At 44.1% G+C, this 20,199-nt stretch overlaps 1 protein-coding gene across 1 annotated transcript in view; it reads right to left on the bottom strand.

Moving 5' to 3' along the window:
• Positions 1–2,954: 2,954 nt before the first annotated feature.
• Positions 2,955–20,199, bottom strand: part of LOC131282437 (uncharacterized) — a 28,120-nt gene continuing 10,875 nt past the window's right edge. The window contains exons 2-8 of the mRNA XM_058311907.1: positions 5,748–6,799; positions 4,917–5,651; positions 4,595–4,842; positions 4,325–4,519; positions 3,896–4,259; positions 3,424–3,521; positions 2,955–3,352 (exon numbers count right to left, since the gene is read on the bottom strand). Coding sequence (XP_058167890.1) covers positions 2,995–3,352; positions 3,424–3,521; positions 3,896–4,259; positions 4,325–4,519; positions 4,595–4,842; positions 4,917–5,651; positions 5,748–6,799 — 3,050 coding nt within the window. The 3' untranslated portion in view covers positions 2,955–2,994. The remainder of the gene's footprint in view (positions 3,353–3,423; positions 3,522–3,895; positions 4,260–4,324; positions 4,520–4,594; positions 4,843–4,916; positions 5,652–5,747; positions 6,800–20,199) is intronic.

Consider the following 20,199-nt stretch of genomic DNA (forward strand, 5'->3'; position numbering starts at 1 on the left):
CGAATCAAAAAGTACTTTCTTTACATAACTTGTATCTTGCTTTATTCACAAAATAAACGATGTTATTATTCCATAATTGTTGTATGAGAACTATGAAACGCTAAACGAAAAACGCTCGAAAGTTAGAAAAATAAAAAAAATTTAAAAAAAGATAAAAATCAAATTTTAACAAACTCAAAAATATATAGCGTACAACTTATAACTTACCTGTATGACAGGGAAATCACAAACAAAATATTCCAACTCAAGAAGATGATCAAAAGCAAAAAATAAACAGCAAACATGTTTTGATCTCTACAATTCTATTCCTTCCAACTACCGCACGGAGTTTAGCTACAAGCAACACCGTTTTGAGACGTTGAGCAAATCGTATAAAAATTGCAACGACTTTGATTGTTCTCTAGTTTTTGCTATCACTCGGTACACAGTTATCGATGTAAATTGAAATGATCAGTTTTGAAAGCATGACTACCAAACAGTTTCAATGTACATATATCTGCGCCTCTTTTCCCGTTTCTTTTGAGCCGTCTCGCGTAAGGCTATATAAGGCTCCTACAGTTGCTGATTATATTGCTCGTTTTGCGTATTGCGTTATAGCAAACGTTTGATTACAGCTTTCCAGCTTCCACATGTTTATATATTGCTTTTGTTTCAAATCGAAGTCACCAGGGGAAACGTATTTCTTGAAACCTACTCCGACCACCAACACAGAATCCTCAGCATGGCCGGGATGCACCACAGTTCTACCATAACTTTCTACTTTTACATAACCACGCTCGAGATACAAATGTGTTTAGCAAATGTACAATTGTTTATTTGTTTCTATAGCTTTCAACCCCACCCCTGCATACACACTCACTCTTCATTTCCCTTTCATTCCTTCAACATCATTAATCATCGGTCAAACCCGTTCGCATTTTATAACCTACTATTATATGCTCTTGAGTTCACATGTTGCCTAATAGAGTACATTCTAAGTTCATGCCATCTGTTCCACTTTTTTGCTTAAATTTCCCCTTCCTCCATCCTGCTCCAATAACAATTGGTTCCCGTAGTTGTGTTTATGGTGTGTGAATATGTAATGTACGCTAGTATAAGTTCGCTTAGCTACTTATATCATGCACTTTCATTTATATATGAATATATTTATGCCAATGCTATGTGGTTTCCGTTCACATAAATCACGTTTCTTTATATATGTATTGTTCTTCAATATCATTGAATACTATTGTGTTCAACACTCTCCTCCCTCTGCCCCGTTTTTTCTCCCTTCGTCAGGTTCTCCATCGCACACAAGAGATGGGATTTCGACGTAACAAATGGGGTTGTATAAATATGTATGTACGTCCTCTGTCTACCACGTGCGCGTTATTGTTGGGGCTAAATGTCGCTAGAAGAAAACAAACGAAAATCTTTCCTTAAGCCCTCGAGCTTTATTATTACAGCTTCATCTGTAACACACATTACCAGTATTTGCTCTTTGTTATCATACTACTATTATAATCTGTCCGTTAGTGTAAATGTTAGTTCAATCGCAACACAAGCGGGAAAATCCTCTTTCTTTCAACAAATATATAATAAGCCGCCTAGCAGCATATCTCTACTGGCATTTTCCTATAGCCGTTTTCGATATGCTTTACTGCAAACCGCAGGTCGTCCCTATGATTGGGATTTATAAATTCTCTTTCAAATTCCAGTTTCGTTGCACTACTAAACACAAAAACAAAATGTCCCACATTCCGCTATACGTAATATTCACGTATAAAGCATCCCCAACGGCGGGAGGATGTTAAACTTGAGTACTCATGTGAGAATACACTGCTGGGAAGCGAGGGACCGCGTTAACCGCGGCGTCCGGTTAATTCGTGATAGAGGTTCAATTCCTTTAAACGCGTATGCATGAATATATATATATATATGTATAGATCGTGTATATACCTATAAACGTGTATAATATTTCATTTCGTGTCGTGTTAACTATCAATGGCTCTCTAGAACCAATAGTGTTGTCGGCGGTTAGTAGCTGCCCTACCCTCAATCGCCCAAATCGCGGTCAATAAACGTGTCTCCTTCTGCTGACTTAACATATAATTCCTACCCTTTCTCATACAATGCACGTAATGCGTGTATGTAATATATGCACTTATCTATGGTTAGTTGGATTAGCTCTCACCCATAAAAGGGAACATTATCCCCGTACTATCGAAGAAAATCCGTAATCGTTCGCGAATACGAAGCAAACTACAATTCAACGAAACAAAAAAAAAATTGTGAAAATAAGAAACATACAAATTGAACCGAAATCTCACAATTCACTTAACCCACACACACACACACACATACACAAACTCAACGGTCACACATGATTCGCAAGTGATTCCCTTACGAAACCAAATCCAGCCTTTTCTTCACTGTTTGCTTTCACTCCTTACAAGAGAGTTTCGTTATCGTCTTCGTCGTCGTTGGTATAAATATTGAATAAAAAATATAGTTATATGTACTACGCGTGTAATGAGGTTGGTGTGGTGATGTGTGTGTGGGTGTGTGCATGCATGGTGCAGGAGAGACAACATTTTCTACATCTGGCTGACCGTTAATAAATTACTGCATAAATTATTGGTTCTCTTCCTTCATCCGCGCAGGCTTTCGAAATAGTATTTAAAGACAACAAATCGATCGACGCACGACGATTGTGTCACGAATGAAAGTGCTAGCTTTCGTGTGGGGTTCAAGGGGTTAATGGTCAGTTAATGGTGTTCAACCATGCTGTGGCATTCATTCCGTGTAAATCGCAAGAATTCCCCGTTGTTTGCGTGAGTTCATTAGTGCCCTCCTTCGGTGTTGGAAGTCGTTTAAAAAAACACATGCAACTATCGACGATCAATTCTTCGAGCGTCTGGATGAGCGTCGGGGTCGAGTTCCACCACCACCATTCGCCGGAAGACGACCACCATCGGTACCCGCTCTTCCTACTTCACGTCTTCGCTTTGACCCTCAGGCACTTTGAGCTTGCGGTTGATGACCGGTGGCGGCCATCATCATCTCACCGGAAGCAGTGGTGCCATTCTTTTTGAGCAGTTCACCACCCGGCGTCGTCGTCGGTGTTGCCGGTTGCTGCTGCTGCTGCTGGCCACCCTTCTTGTCCTGGTCCTCCTTGAAGAATATCTTCGTGATCACAATGTCGCCCGTGCTGAGCGTCTGGCACGCTGCTTCCTTCATTTCCTTCGGCGGTGGTGCGACCGCCGGTGCCTGGTGGGAGTAGTGGCCGTGGCCAGATGGCGGTAGTGGTGGCGGCGGCGTCACTGAGTGTTGTAGTCGGGCTGCTATCTTGGAGCTGGATTTGTTCGTTCGGCTAGAACGGAGGGGTACGAATGACAGCGGTTAATCGTTTGATCGAATCGGACTACGCCGACATTTACTTACCCCTTACTGGCATCCTTTTCCTTCGCCGGCTGCAGAATGTTATCGTTAGTTACTACAATCGTATTGGCATTGAAGCTGGACATTGTGTCCGCGAACGACTGGAAACGGAGGGTTTGGAAAAACAAAAAATCAAAAAGCTAATATTAATAAAGGAACTTAAAACGAAAGTAAAGTTTATGCCAAAGGACAATGAAATTTTGTTAAGTTGCTTTAAGTGTCCTTTATTCTACTTAACTCATTTACTTTTTTTTAATAAACGCTTCTTGAACCTCAAACCATCACTTATAGACTCAAATTACCATGGCAACGACAATGTAAGTTTATATGCGCTGCTTTTAGATTCCGACGTCGTTTATCAGTTAGTGTTGAGTGTATTTCGTTTGAATTAGGCGTTAACAAGAGAAGCAAGGCTTCGCTACAACCAGATTGTTCCTTCAACTACTTTTTTACTAACGATCTTACTTACACGTACCTGATCGTTCGGTAGCAGGGTAGCGGCGGACAAGATCGCCTCCAGCTTGTCGATCTTCGCCATCCGATCCATCGTCGTGTTGGATAGGATCTCGTCCATCAGCTGCATCGACTCGGTCAGGCTCGGCGGTTCGGAGTTCTTCGGCGAGAACGTACCACTACCGGCAGTGCCAGTCCCCGGCAACGAATTGTCCGACGGTACACTGTCAATGCTTTGGTAGTCCTGCTCGTTCCCATCGCACTCGTCGTCCGAATCGCTCTGATCGCACCGGTCGCGGTCGTAATTTTCCAACTTGTCCAGCTTCTTGGCCACCTTGTACGATACGCGCAGTTTCTCCTTTTCCTCCTCCGTTAGATCCATGTACCTGAAAGTGATAGGAAGAGATGTTTAGTGCCTTTGTACGCGACGTCTTCACCCAACAGTACAAACCTCAACAGTCGGATCTCCCGGTTACTCAGGACGATGTTTTTGCTGGCCGACTTTAGCTTCACCTTTAGGTCCTGTATTTCCGACCGTACCTTTCGTTGCTTCTTGCGCATTTTTACATCCACTGGGCGGATTAGCATTAAAATCTGCTCAGTGCACAGCTCCGACAGCAACTCGCGGTACTCTGGCTTGATTGACCTGATAGAGGGAATGGATAAGGGCAGAATGAGGGTTAGAAAATCGCAACCACTACGCATTCCTTATTTCACTCACGTCGCCATGTTGAGGTACAGCTGCTCGTTGATCAGAATCAGCACGTCCCCGGCAGCGTACAGCAGCATATCCCGTGTCAATGGCCTTCGCGCCCAATACTTCTGGTCGCGCCGATAGACGTTCTTCAGCTGGTCCTTCATCGGGTTCACGGTTGCATTATACATCTCGCATAACGTATTGAGGGATACATTCTTCACCTTGTACACCTGCTTGCCCTGGTCCTGGAACTGGAGCACCGCGTGGGCAGACTGAAACCCCAATGGACGAGAGAGAAAAAGTATGTGTCGTCAATCGAATTACGATGTCCGGTTCACTTCCTTACCTGTGTGTCGAAGACGTTCCGCAGCAGAATCTGGAACTGCTGGTACAGATTAACCGAGTCGTTCCGGCAGTCGTGTATCACCTTGACCACCTTCTCCGACTCGAGAATCTCCTTCAGTCCACCCTCGACCACCATATCGGGGCAGGTGGCAATGTCGAAGATGAACGCTTCGCCGCGCGTCGTCCCGAGCTGCACCAGCGTTATCTGCCCCCGAATGCCCAGGTTGATGCCTTCGCAGTCGAACGATACGATCGCCTGCTCTTCCAGGGCCGACTTCAGGATGGCGTTGGTGACGAACAGTGACTCCTTGACGGTCGAAATGACGCGCGTGTTTTGCAGCACCTTAATCTTCCACGTGTCGCCGATGAAGTAGTTGTTCGAGTGCACCGGACTTGCGCCACTGTTTTGTCCAATTGCCGGTGGCGTCGGCGACATCGTTCCCGGCTGAGTACCGTTGCTTCCCGGCGTTAGTGAACCCGAAGACGTCGTCGTCGTCGTCGTCGCCGTTGGAACTTGCTGTTGCTGTTGGGACGCTTGCTGCTGTATCGCTCCCATCGCATGTTTGTCCTTCTCCAGATTTTCGGCAAGTGTTTTGATCACGAGGCTGTTGATGCGCTGTTTCAACGTTTGGTTCTTCGCGTTAACCCCGGCTATGTTGGGCGTCTGTTGCTGTTGTTCTTGCTTCACCTGTTGGTTAATCAGTCGTTCGTTGACTCCACCCCTCGACGGGGCATCCTGTGACGGAGATGTTGAGGTGGTAGTGTTCGTCCCCGCGTCATTCATCGACCCTTTGATGCTCGCTGGCTGCAGTGACTTCGAGTAGCTCGTCACGACGGGACAGTTCTTGGGGCACAAGTTTTCCATCTTGAAATCGTTCGTAATGAGCAAACTATCGAAGCCGCTCGTCGGTTCACCTTTGCTGTTGTTCGCTCCGGCTACCAGGGGGCTGCCGGCCCCGCCGACACTCACCGACACCGGCTCGTTGAGCTTGAAATCTCCGATCATATTCTTCGGTGAAGCCGTCCGGCTCGTGTTACTGCTACCGTTGGCACTGCCCATGCCGATGCTGCCACTACCGCCACCCAAATCCCGCCCGCCGATAAAGCTCGGCGACGAGGCGTGCAGACCGCCACCGTGCGGACTGGCGGCCCCCGACCGGGAGAGGGTGGGCCCGGAGTGTCCAAGGCTTGCACCACCACCACCGAAGGTGCTGTTGGAGAGGTTCAGCTTGTCCTGCGCCTGGCGGATGTGCGAGTCGGATAGCCGGGGCTTCTGCAGCAGCGTGACTAGATTCGATTGGATGTGGAAGCAGTCGGAGAACAGCTTCAGAAACGTCTTCAGGTCGGCCGGGTTCTTGAACATGTGGAACCACTGCTCCTGCGGGAAGTTCGACGTGACCATGTGGAACAGCTGGTCGACCAGGATGGGGCCCTTGATCTCGATGACGTGCGCGAACGAATCGAGCAGCTGCTGGGTGGCCTGGGTGTCGATCGACGAGTTTGGCAGATGCAACCGTTCCGAGGCCGGCACTTCCTCCTCGTCCTCGCAGCCCACCAGCACCACGTTCTCGTTGTCGATCACCTGGAACGTGTCCGGGTGCTTCAGCAGGAACTCGGTGAACTCGCGGATGTGCTGGCCGGAAATGTGGCGCACCTGGGGCGACGCCTGACTCCGATGCCCAAGCAAGCTGCGGATCGGGACCTCCGTCCCCTTGCCATACTGCAGCAGTTTGTGCTTGAAGTAGTCCTTCGCCTCCTTGATGTAGTCCCGCTTGCCCGACATCGACGAGTCATCCTGGCTGCTCGACTGGTACGAGTTGATGTGCACCAGGTCGCCATTGATCTCGAACAGAACCGGGTACTGTGCTAGGAACTTTTTCAGACCTACCAAAGAGAGACCGACGAGATAAATGTTGTTAATTATTTACATCAAAGCAAGCGTTCCCTCCATCATAGTTCCTCTTCTCGTGCCCACAAGAACCAATCTCACCACTCGAACGATAATATCCGATAAAAGTGTTATCATTTTGTAAACAGCCCACCCCACCGCCCATACGTGACTTTCAAATGGAGAGATAACGCCGCCAATGGCATCTTCGCCACGGACACTTATAGGAGGCAAGTGCCCGATGCTTCCGTTCGAATGACTTTCGTAAAGTTACGCAAAAGGCCGTTGCACACCGTTCGAAGCGGGTCAATTTATTGGCCACAAAAACCATCGTTACGCATCATAAAGCAATTCGTTGGTGGGGAGTCCATTCGCTCGGTCAACAGTCGCTCTCTCTTTCGACCGTTCTTCTTACTTACTTTTTGTTTTGCAAAGAGAAGAAGTTTGGGGAAAATCTCACACTTTCATCAACACGTGGGCAGTTTGTATAACACCTTCCGTCCAAAGCCAGACCAGAAAACCAGTCGATGATGCTGGTGAAGTGTGTCTTAGGGCTCGACCGGTGGTTGGTGTTCAGTTTTCTGCGAGCTATGAAATCACATTAAAAATCAATAAACGGCACACATAAGAGCCAAAATTGTGAGTGGTTCTGGTACGAAACTGAACGAAAAGTTATGAAAAGGAAGTGCAGTTTTCTCAGGAGAATATGTTCTTCAGAAAATCCACTTTAATCCCGTTCACTTCCCATCCATTGGGAAAACAACATTATTAAAGGTGCGCAACCTAATAAAACATATAGAATTAACTGAGTAGAGAAGACATCTTTCTGTGGAAAAGTTGTCGTAATTTCGATAGAAACAACAGTATCCGTTAAGAGCTTTGGAAACCTTATTTGCGCGAGTATAATACCACCTTTCGATAACACTACCTCGATGTTTCTGACTCATTTTGTTGTTCTATTAATCCTTATCCAACTTTATAAAATCTACTTTAGTTCTGTAACATTGAACATTTTTAGCATTTTAAATGCTATTGCTAAAGTTTTAAACGCAAAAATTAAAAAAAATCTTTACAATTGTTTAAAACTCAACAGTGGTTGAGCAAAGACAAAGACAAATGCTAAATGGTTTGATAATTAAATTAAATCAGCCAAAATAGCAACTCGCACGAAAATGTAAGATAAAACTAGCTGAAGCAATGCAACAAATTGTAGTATAAACAACATTCTTACTTTCCAATACACTATCCCGATGCTCAAATTACAATTTACAAAATCTACATTAATGCTGTACCATTGACCAATTTTAACATTTTATAAAATTCTTTTTAATTGTTTATAACAAAACAATGGTGCCTTGTTTATATTGAACCACAGATAAAGACAAATGTTAAATGGTTTGATAATGTAAATAGCAAAAATAACAACCCGAAAATGTAAGACAAAACTTTGAAGACATTAAGAAATACAGAAATTTGTTATAAAAAAATAACAATACAACAAATAGCCGAATCAAACAACATTGTTATTTTTCAAAACAGTAGTCATGAATAATACGGGGGTTTTCCTGAAAGAGTTTAGCATAATTCTTGTATTCAAAGATTCGATTTTCCTTTTTGAAATGTAAAACGTAAAAATGTAAACCTCATTTTCTAATTATTACAATATCAAAAAGCTTTAGCTAATCTTTTGATAAAGATACTCCAAAATAACCAACCTTCAGACAAATTGTGTTATTTATTAGATACGAACTTAAACACAAAAATGTATCGAAATTACTTTTAACAGCGAAAAAGCATTCTCATGCAATTGCATTCAACATTGGGTTTTACTCGTCAGTCTACTCCCCCGGCCCTTCTACATTCCCATCTGATGTTGCTGCAATTTTAACCAGCATACCATAAATGTCACATGTTGTGGACTATAATCAACGCTTATCGCCTCCGGGGATAACATTTATTGCAGCAGCAAAGCACTGTTCTATCCTCGTTGCTTCGGTGCATTCACCTCCGTGCAATGCGCCGACCACGAATGCAGCTGCATCGAAGGAGATTAGGATTCAATTTTGACCGAATTTTTAAGAGCCCCCCTGGTTCTGGGGTCTGGTGGAATGTAGAACATCGAAAGCAGCAGTAGAAGTAGCTCCGCGGAAAAAGCACGTTCCAGCGGCCACAATCCAGCCGGGGAAATAAATGTACACTCGAATATATAAATTCCCCCACCCGAGCACACAACACACGGCGGCGGCCACCGTTAATTTATGTATGTGGGTAAAATGTAAACATCGGCACCGGTCGACCAGCTAAACACCGCACTTACCCCTCCCAGAGCTCCCTTCGACATTCCCAAGCTAAATGCCTCCGAATGGCGCGTGGAAGATTTGCCCAAAGACCCAGCCCAGCCCAGCCCAGCGCGCAGTGGAAAGTTGGGGGTTGGTGGTTTTCCTTTGCTAGCCGCCGGATCAGGTGCGAATAACACTTAACACCACCCTCCGATCCCGTCCGTCCTGTCCCAGCCGTCGTCGCCGTGTTCTGCTGGCCGCGTTGGGGAGCGTTCACCTTTGCCTACGTCAATCAAACCCGCCCAATTCCGTCCTCCCGTCAACTGCCCCGAAATTGAAACGGGCGACGACGCCGATGATGTCGTACCACGGGGGGAGGGTTCTCTTCCCGTATTAGACGACTTGCCTCCTTTCGCTCTCTCCACGCTGAATGTCACAAATCAAAGGCAGGTTGGCGCTTCCTTGTGGCGGGCACCAATACCAACAGTTCCCCCCCCCCCCCCCCCCCCCCTCCCCGGGTCTACGAGCGTTTGGAAGTTCAGTCCCACGTCGCCGGCATTCGGTGGTTGCTTGGATCCTGCTGCTGCTGCTTATGGTTTCGGTGCACGTCGTCGCAACCCGGAGTCGATCGACTGGAACCACTTTGACTAAATAACCGTTAACCTTCTTGGAGGCGGCGTGGGGGATGCGCGAGGTACGGGAGCTGAGGCAGTACGTGCCCAATACCTTCGTTCTTTGTGTGCCTAGAAAACCACCGAAAGATTTGTGTAACCGGCCCTTAAGATATCTCGAGTTCGCAACAACATATCACCCACAAAAAATACCCGATGGTTGCTCGTAATAGGATTATCTTAATTTTTTTTTAATGTAAACACAAACATCCATTTATGCCATGCATTGAATTTCGTTAAAATAGTTTATTATCTAACCGAGTTTATTTAAATCACACTTTTAAGGCAATCCATTACGCCAGAAAACCTTTTATCTTAAACGGTGTCGCTTACACTCACACGCTTCGACGCCTCTTTTCTCTCCCCTAATATCATTTCAATGAAAATTAAGCCCTACTTGAGGAACGCTTGGTCGCAACCCACTTGACCTGCATTTCCCGCAAAGTAAAGCCCCCACACTCAAGACCGATGAATGGGAAAGATAGACGCGAGAGGCGTGGAAGAAAAAACAAATTGGGTGCCCAAATTCGCTTCGGTACGAATTAAGATGTAATATACACCTTATGATCATTATCGCATACATTTCGATTTGAATAATTTTATGCATTCATTAAAACCGATCGGTGTGGAAATGGGCGTTAGGCAAGGGTAGGGGTGGTTTTCAAGGACGGAGGAAAAATGATAATGGTAGGTTACGAAATACTTTGTAACTAACCCCGCGCGGCAGCAAATTTCGATCACGAATGACGCAATGAGTGTTGACCCTTAAAAAGTCTATTGCTGGTTCTGTTTTCTTTTTTTTTTATATCGCACAATTGGCGATCTTCTGCCGCGACGGAATTCGGCCCGATCGGCGTTCAATTACATTCATTACAAACATAAACGCTGAACTCGCGGTCAAGTGCACGAAACGCACCAACAAAAATCAAGTGGATCCAATCGACAACCCCGCGCGGCCCGCCATTGATTCACCGGAAAGGGCGAAAATGGCCACTCCGAACGAAGAAGGTGAAGTGGCGGAAGTTAACGACCAACGACTGCAACAACAACCATACCACCGATCGGTTGGTTTGGTGGAGTTTTTCTTTAGCTAATTTGTGGCACGTTTAAAGTGAGCCTAGAGTAAAGGTGAGATTTGCCAGCAAACAGCGGTAAACAGAGCCGTGTCGAAGGAAAAGGTAAACACACTTTGCCCATCGATTGGTCAACGGTTTCGACAACTGCGACTGAGCAATAAACTGCCAAAACGAAAAAGAAATCTCCTTTTTCGGTGTGTTTTACATGGTTTTCGACGTCTAAAAGAACAGTAAAGTAAATGTAAGAAGAGCAATGATAAAACACTACAAAATCTTTTTAAGTAATACTACCCCTCACTTAAAGTTATGAGATTGAACAACTTTGACAACCAACAAGAAAAGTTAAAACATTGAGTTATGTAGTAGTTTTTGATAAAGAAAAGCAAAACGAGCAAACACACTGGAAATGTTTGCAAACAAAACAAATTGAAACTATTTCTATTCCAATATCCAATAAAACATACAAAAAATTGTAAAAAATCTTTCATGTTTCATGTACAATTACATTAATGTTGATTTAATACTTTTATTTCCTAGTTTAATTTTAAAACAATATGTTACTAAGATAGATCTTTCTAAAAGTTTCATATTCTAAATTTTATATCCAAATGCCACAGTATCATAAAAAACAAAATTATACCTTCCTGTTGTATTTAAAACAATATTTATGTTCAACTAAAGCTTAATTCGAAAACAATATTTGAGTAAACCTTTCTCTAAAAAGGGCCTTAATACAGGCCGTTTTTAAATTCAAGCCTATGATATAATAAATCAAAAACTACAATCAAAAATCAAACCTTCCATTTGTTCGTCTAATTAAATGCAACTCATAATTAAATGCAACTCTGTTCGCTTGGCGCCCCTTTTTCCCACTGTGCGGTCGTTCCGGAAAAACAAAGCCTACTTCACCTTCAATTAAGACGTTTCGGGAGCTGTTTTATGCTAAGAACCTGGCCTAAAAATGATGTTGAAGACAACCCCCATTGGCCAAGCATAATTTACGACGGTCACAGGGTGCCTCACAAACAAACCCTGTGTTGAAAGTCGGACGCACCAAAAGGAATGCAGTGAAACTTTAAACAAGATCATCCCGCGCGTGTGTGTGTATGTGTATCCCTTTGGATAGGAGGGTACATTTTTGTGGGAGGTTGGAAAAGCATAGTTTTAAAACGGCAAGAAAAGAAACGTGATCACCCAGGTGAGCACAAACCCACGGTCAAGACACACCGTGGGTCACAATAATAAACAATAAAATGCATGGCCGTGCCTCTTTTTTGCCACCCTCTCCCTTTCCACCCAGTGTGCGAGGAATGCGCTAAGGCGTTAAGTTGTCCCATTACCGATGGTGGATGATGGGAGAAAAGCTGTGAAAGAAATTATTCCTGACAGGCAGCTACTGAAGGAGGTCATCAGAACAAAATATGTAAGAAAAAACCCTACGTTGAAGACACTCCCTTTCAAAGATGCCACCACCACCATCACAATAGGCAAAAAGGAACAAATGGAGTGACAAATCGGTGCCGACACGGTGGCACTTTTTTTCGCTAACGAGATGATGGCGCGAGATGGTTTGGCTTTTTCTTCGTGGCGCCCAATGGTTCACAACTCTTTTCCATCTCCCGTACCACCACCACGACGACGACAACGACGACACACGGAGATTGGCAAATAACGGTGTGCATTTGGGTGTGAATGAATATTTACACAAGTTTCATCAAAACCGGCCGGGAGAAAAAAAAAGGCAACGGATTTAAATAGAATGTGAAGTGCACCGCGATTTCTTCATCTCGACTCGACGGGTCGGTTGCAACCGCAGCAAAGAAGAAGGTACTAATCAGCACTCTCGGAGTACACAATCCGCCGGCGAGGTGGAACGTGGAGCCTCCAGCAGTTCCATTCCTTGAGACTGGCGAAGAAATAACTACAGCTTATAGATGTAGGCCAACACTCTGGCGGTCTGCATTTTGAACAGTTTTAACTCTTTCTCTCCCGCCGTTCCACAGCCTTTGCGTAAACAGTGTCATCAGCAGCGATGGAAATCTGTCTTGATTGCAGTTTCTTATCAGATGGTAGAGAAGATCGTTTGAGCGGAAGATTAATATCGTCATTATCGATACGGTGCAATAGGGATATACGGGTGGTGGTTTTACAGATATGAAATGACTTGTTGATATATCCCTAACTCAAAGAGGCTCTTCTGCTTAATTATTCTACGCTCGCACGCGTTTATTATAAATCCATCTAGATTTTATCTTCTTGATTTTGAGAAGAGAAATCTTCATTAGCAAGAAACTTTGTGTTGTTGAAGACTTCGGTTGAACTAAAACGTATGATTTTTTAAAACTGGAAATTTGTTAAAAATAACCATAAAAAAATTAAAAGATTCAAAATTAGGTTGAGTAAAATGAAAAACAGCGGCCTTCCTTCCATCAAAAACGAATCGATAGAGATGACAGTGACAATGGGTTGTGTAAGATAAAACGGATGCATTCGATAATTAAACCCCATTCGAGGGGGTGTTGATTTTTAACAGTTTTAGTTGACTTCACTTTCACTGCTTTCGTTTATACCACGAGACGAACGAGTAGCCTTTGTTTTTCCCTCTATTTATTTTCAAGAAACGGGGCAGCAGCGGCGATCGAAAACCGGGGTGGCCACCGAAAAGAAAGAGGAATAAATAAACGCACCCAATCCCAGTGATGGCCCAGTCGTCACGGTGACCGCCCAGTGAAAAGAAGAGTGGTTTTAAGGTGCGTTGGAAAACCAATTTTTTGCCCCGCTGTTGTGTATCGTGATCGTGAAGGAAAGCGGGAGCGGGAAAAACAACAACATACTGGTCGGCGAAGAACTGGTAGCAGCAGCCCGAGGGCCTTAAGATAGCCAGTAGTAATAATACAAGGAAATAATACACTGCTAACAACGGCGATTGCTTTCCACTTGCGCCCACCGGCAGGCATCTCTCACTTTTCGTCGATGTTCCGTCGAATTTCCCTCGTTTAAATTCGGTCGACGAATCTTCGGAAGGCCCACAACAACGCGCTGGCCCACAGCAACGTCGCGGATGAATGGACCCGAACGACGCGGGAGGATTTGCTTTTGTTTTAGACGTCGATTTTTATTTTCCATTTTGCTACCACAAGAAATCTCCGCCGAGCAATTAATAATAATTGCACCGAGGGGTAATTTACGACCTCCATTCGCTGGGTCCTGCCGGGAAGCAGGAGGCAAATATTTGTATCTGAATAATTCATAATGCATGCTACTACAGCAGGATGGTACAACAAGTTTCGGTCCATGGTTGTCGATAATCTCTATACTTTGCAGAGTAACATGCCCTGATGACGATGAGCTCATTATGGACCCAATTTATGGCAGTAACTTTATGTCCTATTATTCAATTTATTAAAATGACTGGATTTTATATTTGTAGAAAAACAAACAGAATTAGCTGACCAACACGACGTTTTAACAAATGATAACCTTTGCATTAAAAAACATAGACATACTTTCCTCGGTGATAATAAAAAAGTTTACCAAGCTAATTGAATGACGTATATTTTATAGTAAAGTTACATCTTTTAAGTACTTTCAAAAAATATTCCAACGGTCAGTAAGCCGGCCTTACGGTAATTGGCCGAAATGTGGGCGTTCTATGGGAGTTGAGGGACTCCAAAATATTTTAAATATACTGTATCAAGCTTCAAAAGCAACATACAGTACCAGGATTTTTTACCACTTGTCCCCGTTTGGCTTTAAATAATCTTTGGTCACGTGGTCCGCGATAAAGCTTAATTTTTTATGTTTTTGTGGATTCAATTTAAGTGATACAGTTGTCAAACTTGTTCTAAATTTAAAAGAAATGCTACTCTTTATTTTGCTTTCAATAGAAATTTGCTATCGTTTTCCGTTTTTGCAGGAAAAGTCGTTGAAATGTGTTTTTTTTAATGCAATCGTTATTTAACACTTATTTTTATTTTCCAAACGGAGCGTATAAGATAAATTGGAAAATCAATAAATCTCTAAAAATAAAATTACCAATGTATCAGATTTATTTCATTCTGCAGATGAATTGAAGTTCACATTTATCTTGCAGATCCCGCCATTCAGCAATTATTGAAATATATTAAATAATTATTTAAATACATTAATTAAGTAATTAAATTCAGCATTCCTTGAAATTACATACGACATCACGCCATTTTGCTTTTTCTTCCGAAAATATTGGATTATTTGTGTCGAGGCCACGAGGGATCAAGTTTTTCTCCCCAAGATGTCAACATTCCAGCACTCGTACAGTCAACATTCACGTCATGTGTCTTGCGGATTTAGCTCGTCATCAGAAAACGAAGACATGGAGCATCAATCACTCAACGGTGTTTGGTGCGAAGAAATCCTGCGCCACAAGGCGGTGATAGTATGTGCGATCCATAAAGAGGATGATGCATAATGTTTGCGATCGTGCACATCATTGCTGGCTCATCGACGGAAATGATGCTGTGGTGGTGGAGGTGGTGATCATCATCGACGAGAGACAAGCGGCTCGGGATGCCGATGGGCGGCGGAAGTACCTCTTGCGCTCCTTTTTTAGACCACACATAAACCTCACTCGCTCCCTCCTCCATCCTCGTTGCATTAAACAGATGCATTTCCTTCATCACCGCTGGCGATCCTGCAGAAACGAGCAGATCGCGCTGGCGTAACCGACATCAAAGTCATCAATGAAGCAAGGAAAAAAACACCTACCAGCCAGCCAGCCATCCACCTTATAATCATCCCACCATGGGGAAGGTGGGGCGGGTAAGGCCAGTGCTGATCCGTGATAGTAGCGCCCCGGTTGGACCGGTTCTGCTCCCATTAGAGAGAAGCATTTTGCTGCTCTGATCCGGTTTTTCGTTCGTGCTCCGGCTCGATTTCCTCGTTTTTCCGATTAAAAACACACTCCCCTCTCTCCACTCAATCGTGCCCGCATGATCCCCCAGCCGCATGCCCTCTCCTTGAGCATCCCTGGTGGCGGCGGCGGCGAGGGGATAAACATGTAATCATAACTATTGCATGATTATTTTTATAGTGTTTATTATGCGAAGGGCACGACGACGAACGTGCACCGGGCGGCGGCGGCGGCGTGTGTTCGTAGGCTTCGGTACGAGGAAAATCTTCCACTTTCCAACGCCGAACAACGCGACGAACACAAGGGGGCTAGAGCTGAAGAAAGTAGTGATTGGAGAAAAAAAACAGAGCATATAAAATATTTGCAAACGGGCGAAGAGATCGAAATAACTTCACCGCACAACAAACCTGTGTACCGAATTTGGGTCAGGTCTGGCGCAATGTAGTTTGACCAACATGAACAAAGCGCAAATGTGTGCTATGTTTCGTATGACCATCTTGTTTCTTTTAGCATAGCTATAAGAAATAAATAAATTTAAAATACAACAACCAAGGTTAATTACTTGATTCTGATAATGGACAATGGTTCAGTCAATTTACAACAACATTCAATCAATAAACGTGAATAAGAAGGTGTCACTTAAGGTCTTTTTAAAATTCGAAAGCATGACACGATAACCGTGGAGGCTTGTTAAAACATCACTACCCACAGTTGAAAGTAAATCGAGATTAATTTTAAACACTCAATGAAAATAGGATATAAAACTAACGAAACTTGAATTGCACTTTCTTTTGCGGGATTTTCTTTCGGATAGCACACAATCAAACTGTGTCCATCGTAACAGTGTCTAGGCAACAGTGAAAAACCAAGTCGAAAGTGAAGCCGGCGGAAATAAATCAAACCGATCAACCCCCGTTCGGGACGGGATGCTACTAACCAGTAACCAGCTCTCTTGAGGGTATCGAAGTATACGGGGAAGGGAAACAACAAACCCTCCACGTCACCACGTGATCTCGCGGGTCCACGGGCCTGTCGATAAGTTTTCCCACTTTCGGACAGATTACCGCTTTTCCGGAGGAGCACACGGCGCGCGCCGTCTAGACCAACAACATTTGACGCGCGAGAAAGAGAAAATGGCAATTAATTGAATAATAATCGTTAACGGACCCATGAAGCTGGTGTGGTAGAATGGGGTGAGAAAGAGGAGGGAGGAAGGTTGGGGGGTAGGGGGTCGGTCAGTGAGTGAAGATCGCAACTTCGGAAAAGCGACTACGTGTCGGAATCGATGATCGTTGGAGAAGTCGTCTCTAGCAACGCTATTTTCAGTCGGTACGCGATTTTCACCTCTTTTCCACCAATTTTCTCCAACCACACGCCCCCTATATATCTCTCTCTCACCCACATACTGGCAATGTTTCGGCTCTAAATCGATGTAAGAGTCGTTACAGAGCAAACCCTGTCCAGTTGGTTGCGTGTTTTTGGGGATGCGTCGAGGAAAACTCGCGCAAGGCGAGATTGGACGAGATTTTTCACTGAGAGGCCCACACACCGCCATACCACCCATCCCCACCTCATCCGCCGGCGATAGATCCGCCAAACGATTTGCACCGATCGTGCACTTTTAACAACGCATGTGTGCTTGGTGCCGAAGAAATCGAAAGTCAAACGTTGGCGAATCCGAACGAAAACCCAAAAAACAGTTGTGAAACTGTATCATTTTCCCCGGTCCGTGCTCCGGCGAGATGTAAGCGCGGGTGGATTGAACTCGCAACTCTTTTCTTCACATTTTTTTTGTTGCCTTAGTTGTTGGCCACTCACACAGACAACCAGTGTGTATCTGCGGTGATTAGAGACGGACGAGGGTTCTATCAGTGCGGCAAATAAAAACCCGATCAAAGAAGTCAATCCTCCCCCCCCCCCCCCCCCCGGGGGGGCTCCTTGTTTGCCACGAAAATCAACCCGTTTTTATCTGGCCTCCCCGTTGATATCGACAAAACGCACGCAACATATTTCCTTGGGAGGGACCCGAAAAAGGAGTGGGACTTTTCCACACTCAACGGCTCGGATATATGGGCGGATTGTGTTTTTATGTCTGCAACTTTATCGAACCGAGTGGCTTTTTTTGCTTTCAGATAACATTTTAATTTGTTTGGCCTGTTGAGTGAGGAAAGCTATGTATATTATGTTGTTAAGCTGTTGTTTGGACATATGTTTCAACAAGTTCATGTTGCAACATATTTCAATTATGCAATTAATTTGGTTCCAGGCAACACATTTTCAAAACAGACCACAACAACGGAAACAAATTCACAGTTGGGCTGAAAAAGAATGAATGAAACATAAACACATCCGAAACAGGTCTTTACGTTTGATATATTGTGCAAACACAAATTAAACTATCATGGAGCATAAATTTATACAAACCTTTTTCTTCGATTATGGAGAAAAACAAACGGGTAGAGGATACAACTAACCCGCCACCGAACACGGCAGATCCAATTAACCGGGGGCTCACACAAAATAAATCGGAAGCAGAGCGTAACAATTTGTGTTTCATTAAATCGTGGGCCCGGTTTTTTGTTTTTCGTTCCTGAAAAGGTTTTAATTTTCCAGCTGCATCGAGTTTCGCCATGGGAAAAATTAGCGAACCACACGCACCACCACCGCTACCACCGATTGATAACGCCTTTCCTTTGCAATTTAAGGCTTCTACTATCGAAGGGCATCATTATCGGAAGGCCGGAAACTGTCAAACGGTCCGCAAAAACCGGCTGCATACAACGAAGGTTTCTCTCACCGAACACACACCGGGCGGTGTAAATTGGTGACAAAAAAGGGCAACGAAGGCGGCCGGCGGAAGAAAGGTAAAAAACAAACTTAAGGCGCGGCCATATTCCAGCGTCATCTTGGGAGGACCAAAGAGATGTCGCATCGTCCGTAGATGATGAGGTGGAAAGAGGGCGCGGAAAACAAACGGCCATCCAACAGTAATAAAGCCAACTGCCACCCAGTTCCAAACTCCAACACCAACACCAATGTTGCCGCTCCGCATTCCTTCGTCATGGGTGAACGGAGTCGATCGTCTTATCGCGCGTTAGTTGATCGGTTTTTTGCATGACTGAGACGCTGCTCTGATACTCTTTATTTGTTTGTTTTTTTTCTTAACTTGGTTTGATTTGCCTTTGTATTCTCGGTCGTAATGGAGATGGCATACTTTTGGAAGCACATCGATTTGTTTGTTCAGCCAGCATGGTCTCTTTTACTAGAACGCTTGCAAGGCGCGTGTTAGTGATGTTGCTAGTGATGGGAATAATAACTCTTTTTAGACGTTTGAATCATGCTAGACATACATTGTGATGATTCGAATCGTTTATAAACTCCTTTGTGATTTAAAACACGCATAATGAATTATTGGTCGCAACAGATATTTGAATCCCAAAGGACAATCCTAGCATGGGTTTGTATTTTACTGTTACAACCCAGATTGAAATCTAAAAATAGTATATAAAAGTGTTCTCAATTAAGAATTAGAATATGCTCAAACTAGCATTGGTCATACAAGAGGGGATTAGAATTCCTCCTTGGGGCCTCTTTAATTTACTCATTTACTTTTTCATTTTCAGGAATGTTTGTTGATCGAATACATGTTTGGGACTTGCTTACTTGGTATCAAAATTACATAACAGTAACAAAAACCGACCGAGATGATTTAGATTTTTAAACTAGCAAGCTGCTACTCACTCCCTTCTTCTTACTTGGTACACACACAACCCGGCTGTTGGATTGTTGTTGTTCATTTAATTTAATTTAATCATAAAAAGGCTCGCCACTCCACCGGTAAGTTACCTAATTATGTTTTCAAATTAAATCTGCCGCTCGTTAACATAGCAACAAGTACCCGAAACGAATGATGCGCTTTACCGAAAGCAAAGCCAGATTGATTAGCAACAAATTAACACAACCCTAACCCGGTACTTCCCCCCTGAGGCACAAATGAGACGAGATTTAAATCCATCAAACACGGCAAATAAAACCCCTCGACCACAACAATCTAACATTCGCCCCGAATGCCACCAAAAACATAAATAATCGACCACAAACTGGACCACCAAACTGGAAGGAATCACGGTTAGTATAATTTTCCTATTTCCCTCCCCCTTCCCATGCCCGCTCGTGATGGTAGTTAGGGGAGGAGGGGCGATTTTAGATTTATTTCACCGAAAATGTCTCTAATCACGCACACTCCACCAACCCTGCCTCGGAATTTCCACCGTCCACGGTCCGTACCAACTACACGTGACGAAAGCCGGGAAGTGAACGTTTTGGCAGCCACCAAAGTCAATTGGTGACGTTTGACGGGGAGGTAAGGGGAAAAAAGACGCCAAAACATGGTCCACTCACTTTCACACCAAACAACGGAGGAAAACGGCAACGAAAAGGAGGAGGAAAACTATGCAGCAGTCAAAAGCGAGCGAATGACCA

Source organism: Anopheles ziemanni, chromosome 2, assembly GCF_943734765.1.
Source record: "Anopheles ziemanni chromosome 2, idAnoZiCoDA_A2_x.2, whole genome shotgun sequence".
Taxonomy (NCBI): domain Eukaryota; kingdom Metazoa; phylum Arthropoda; class Insecta; order Diptera; family Culicidae; genus Anopheles; species Anopheles ziemanni.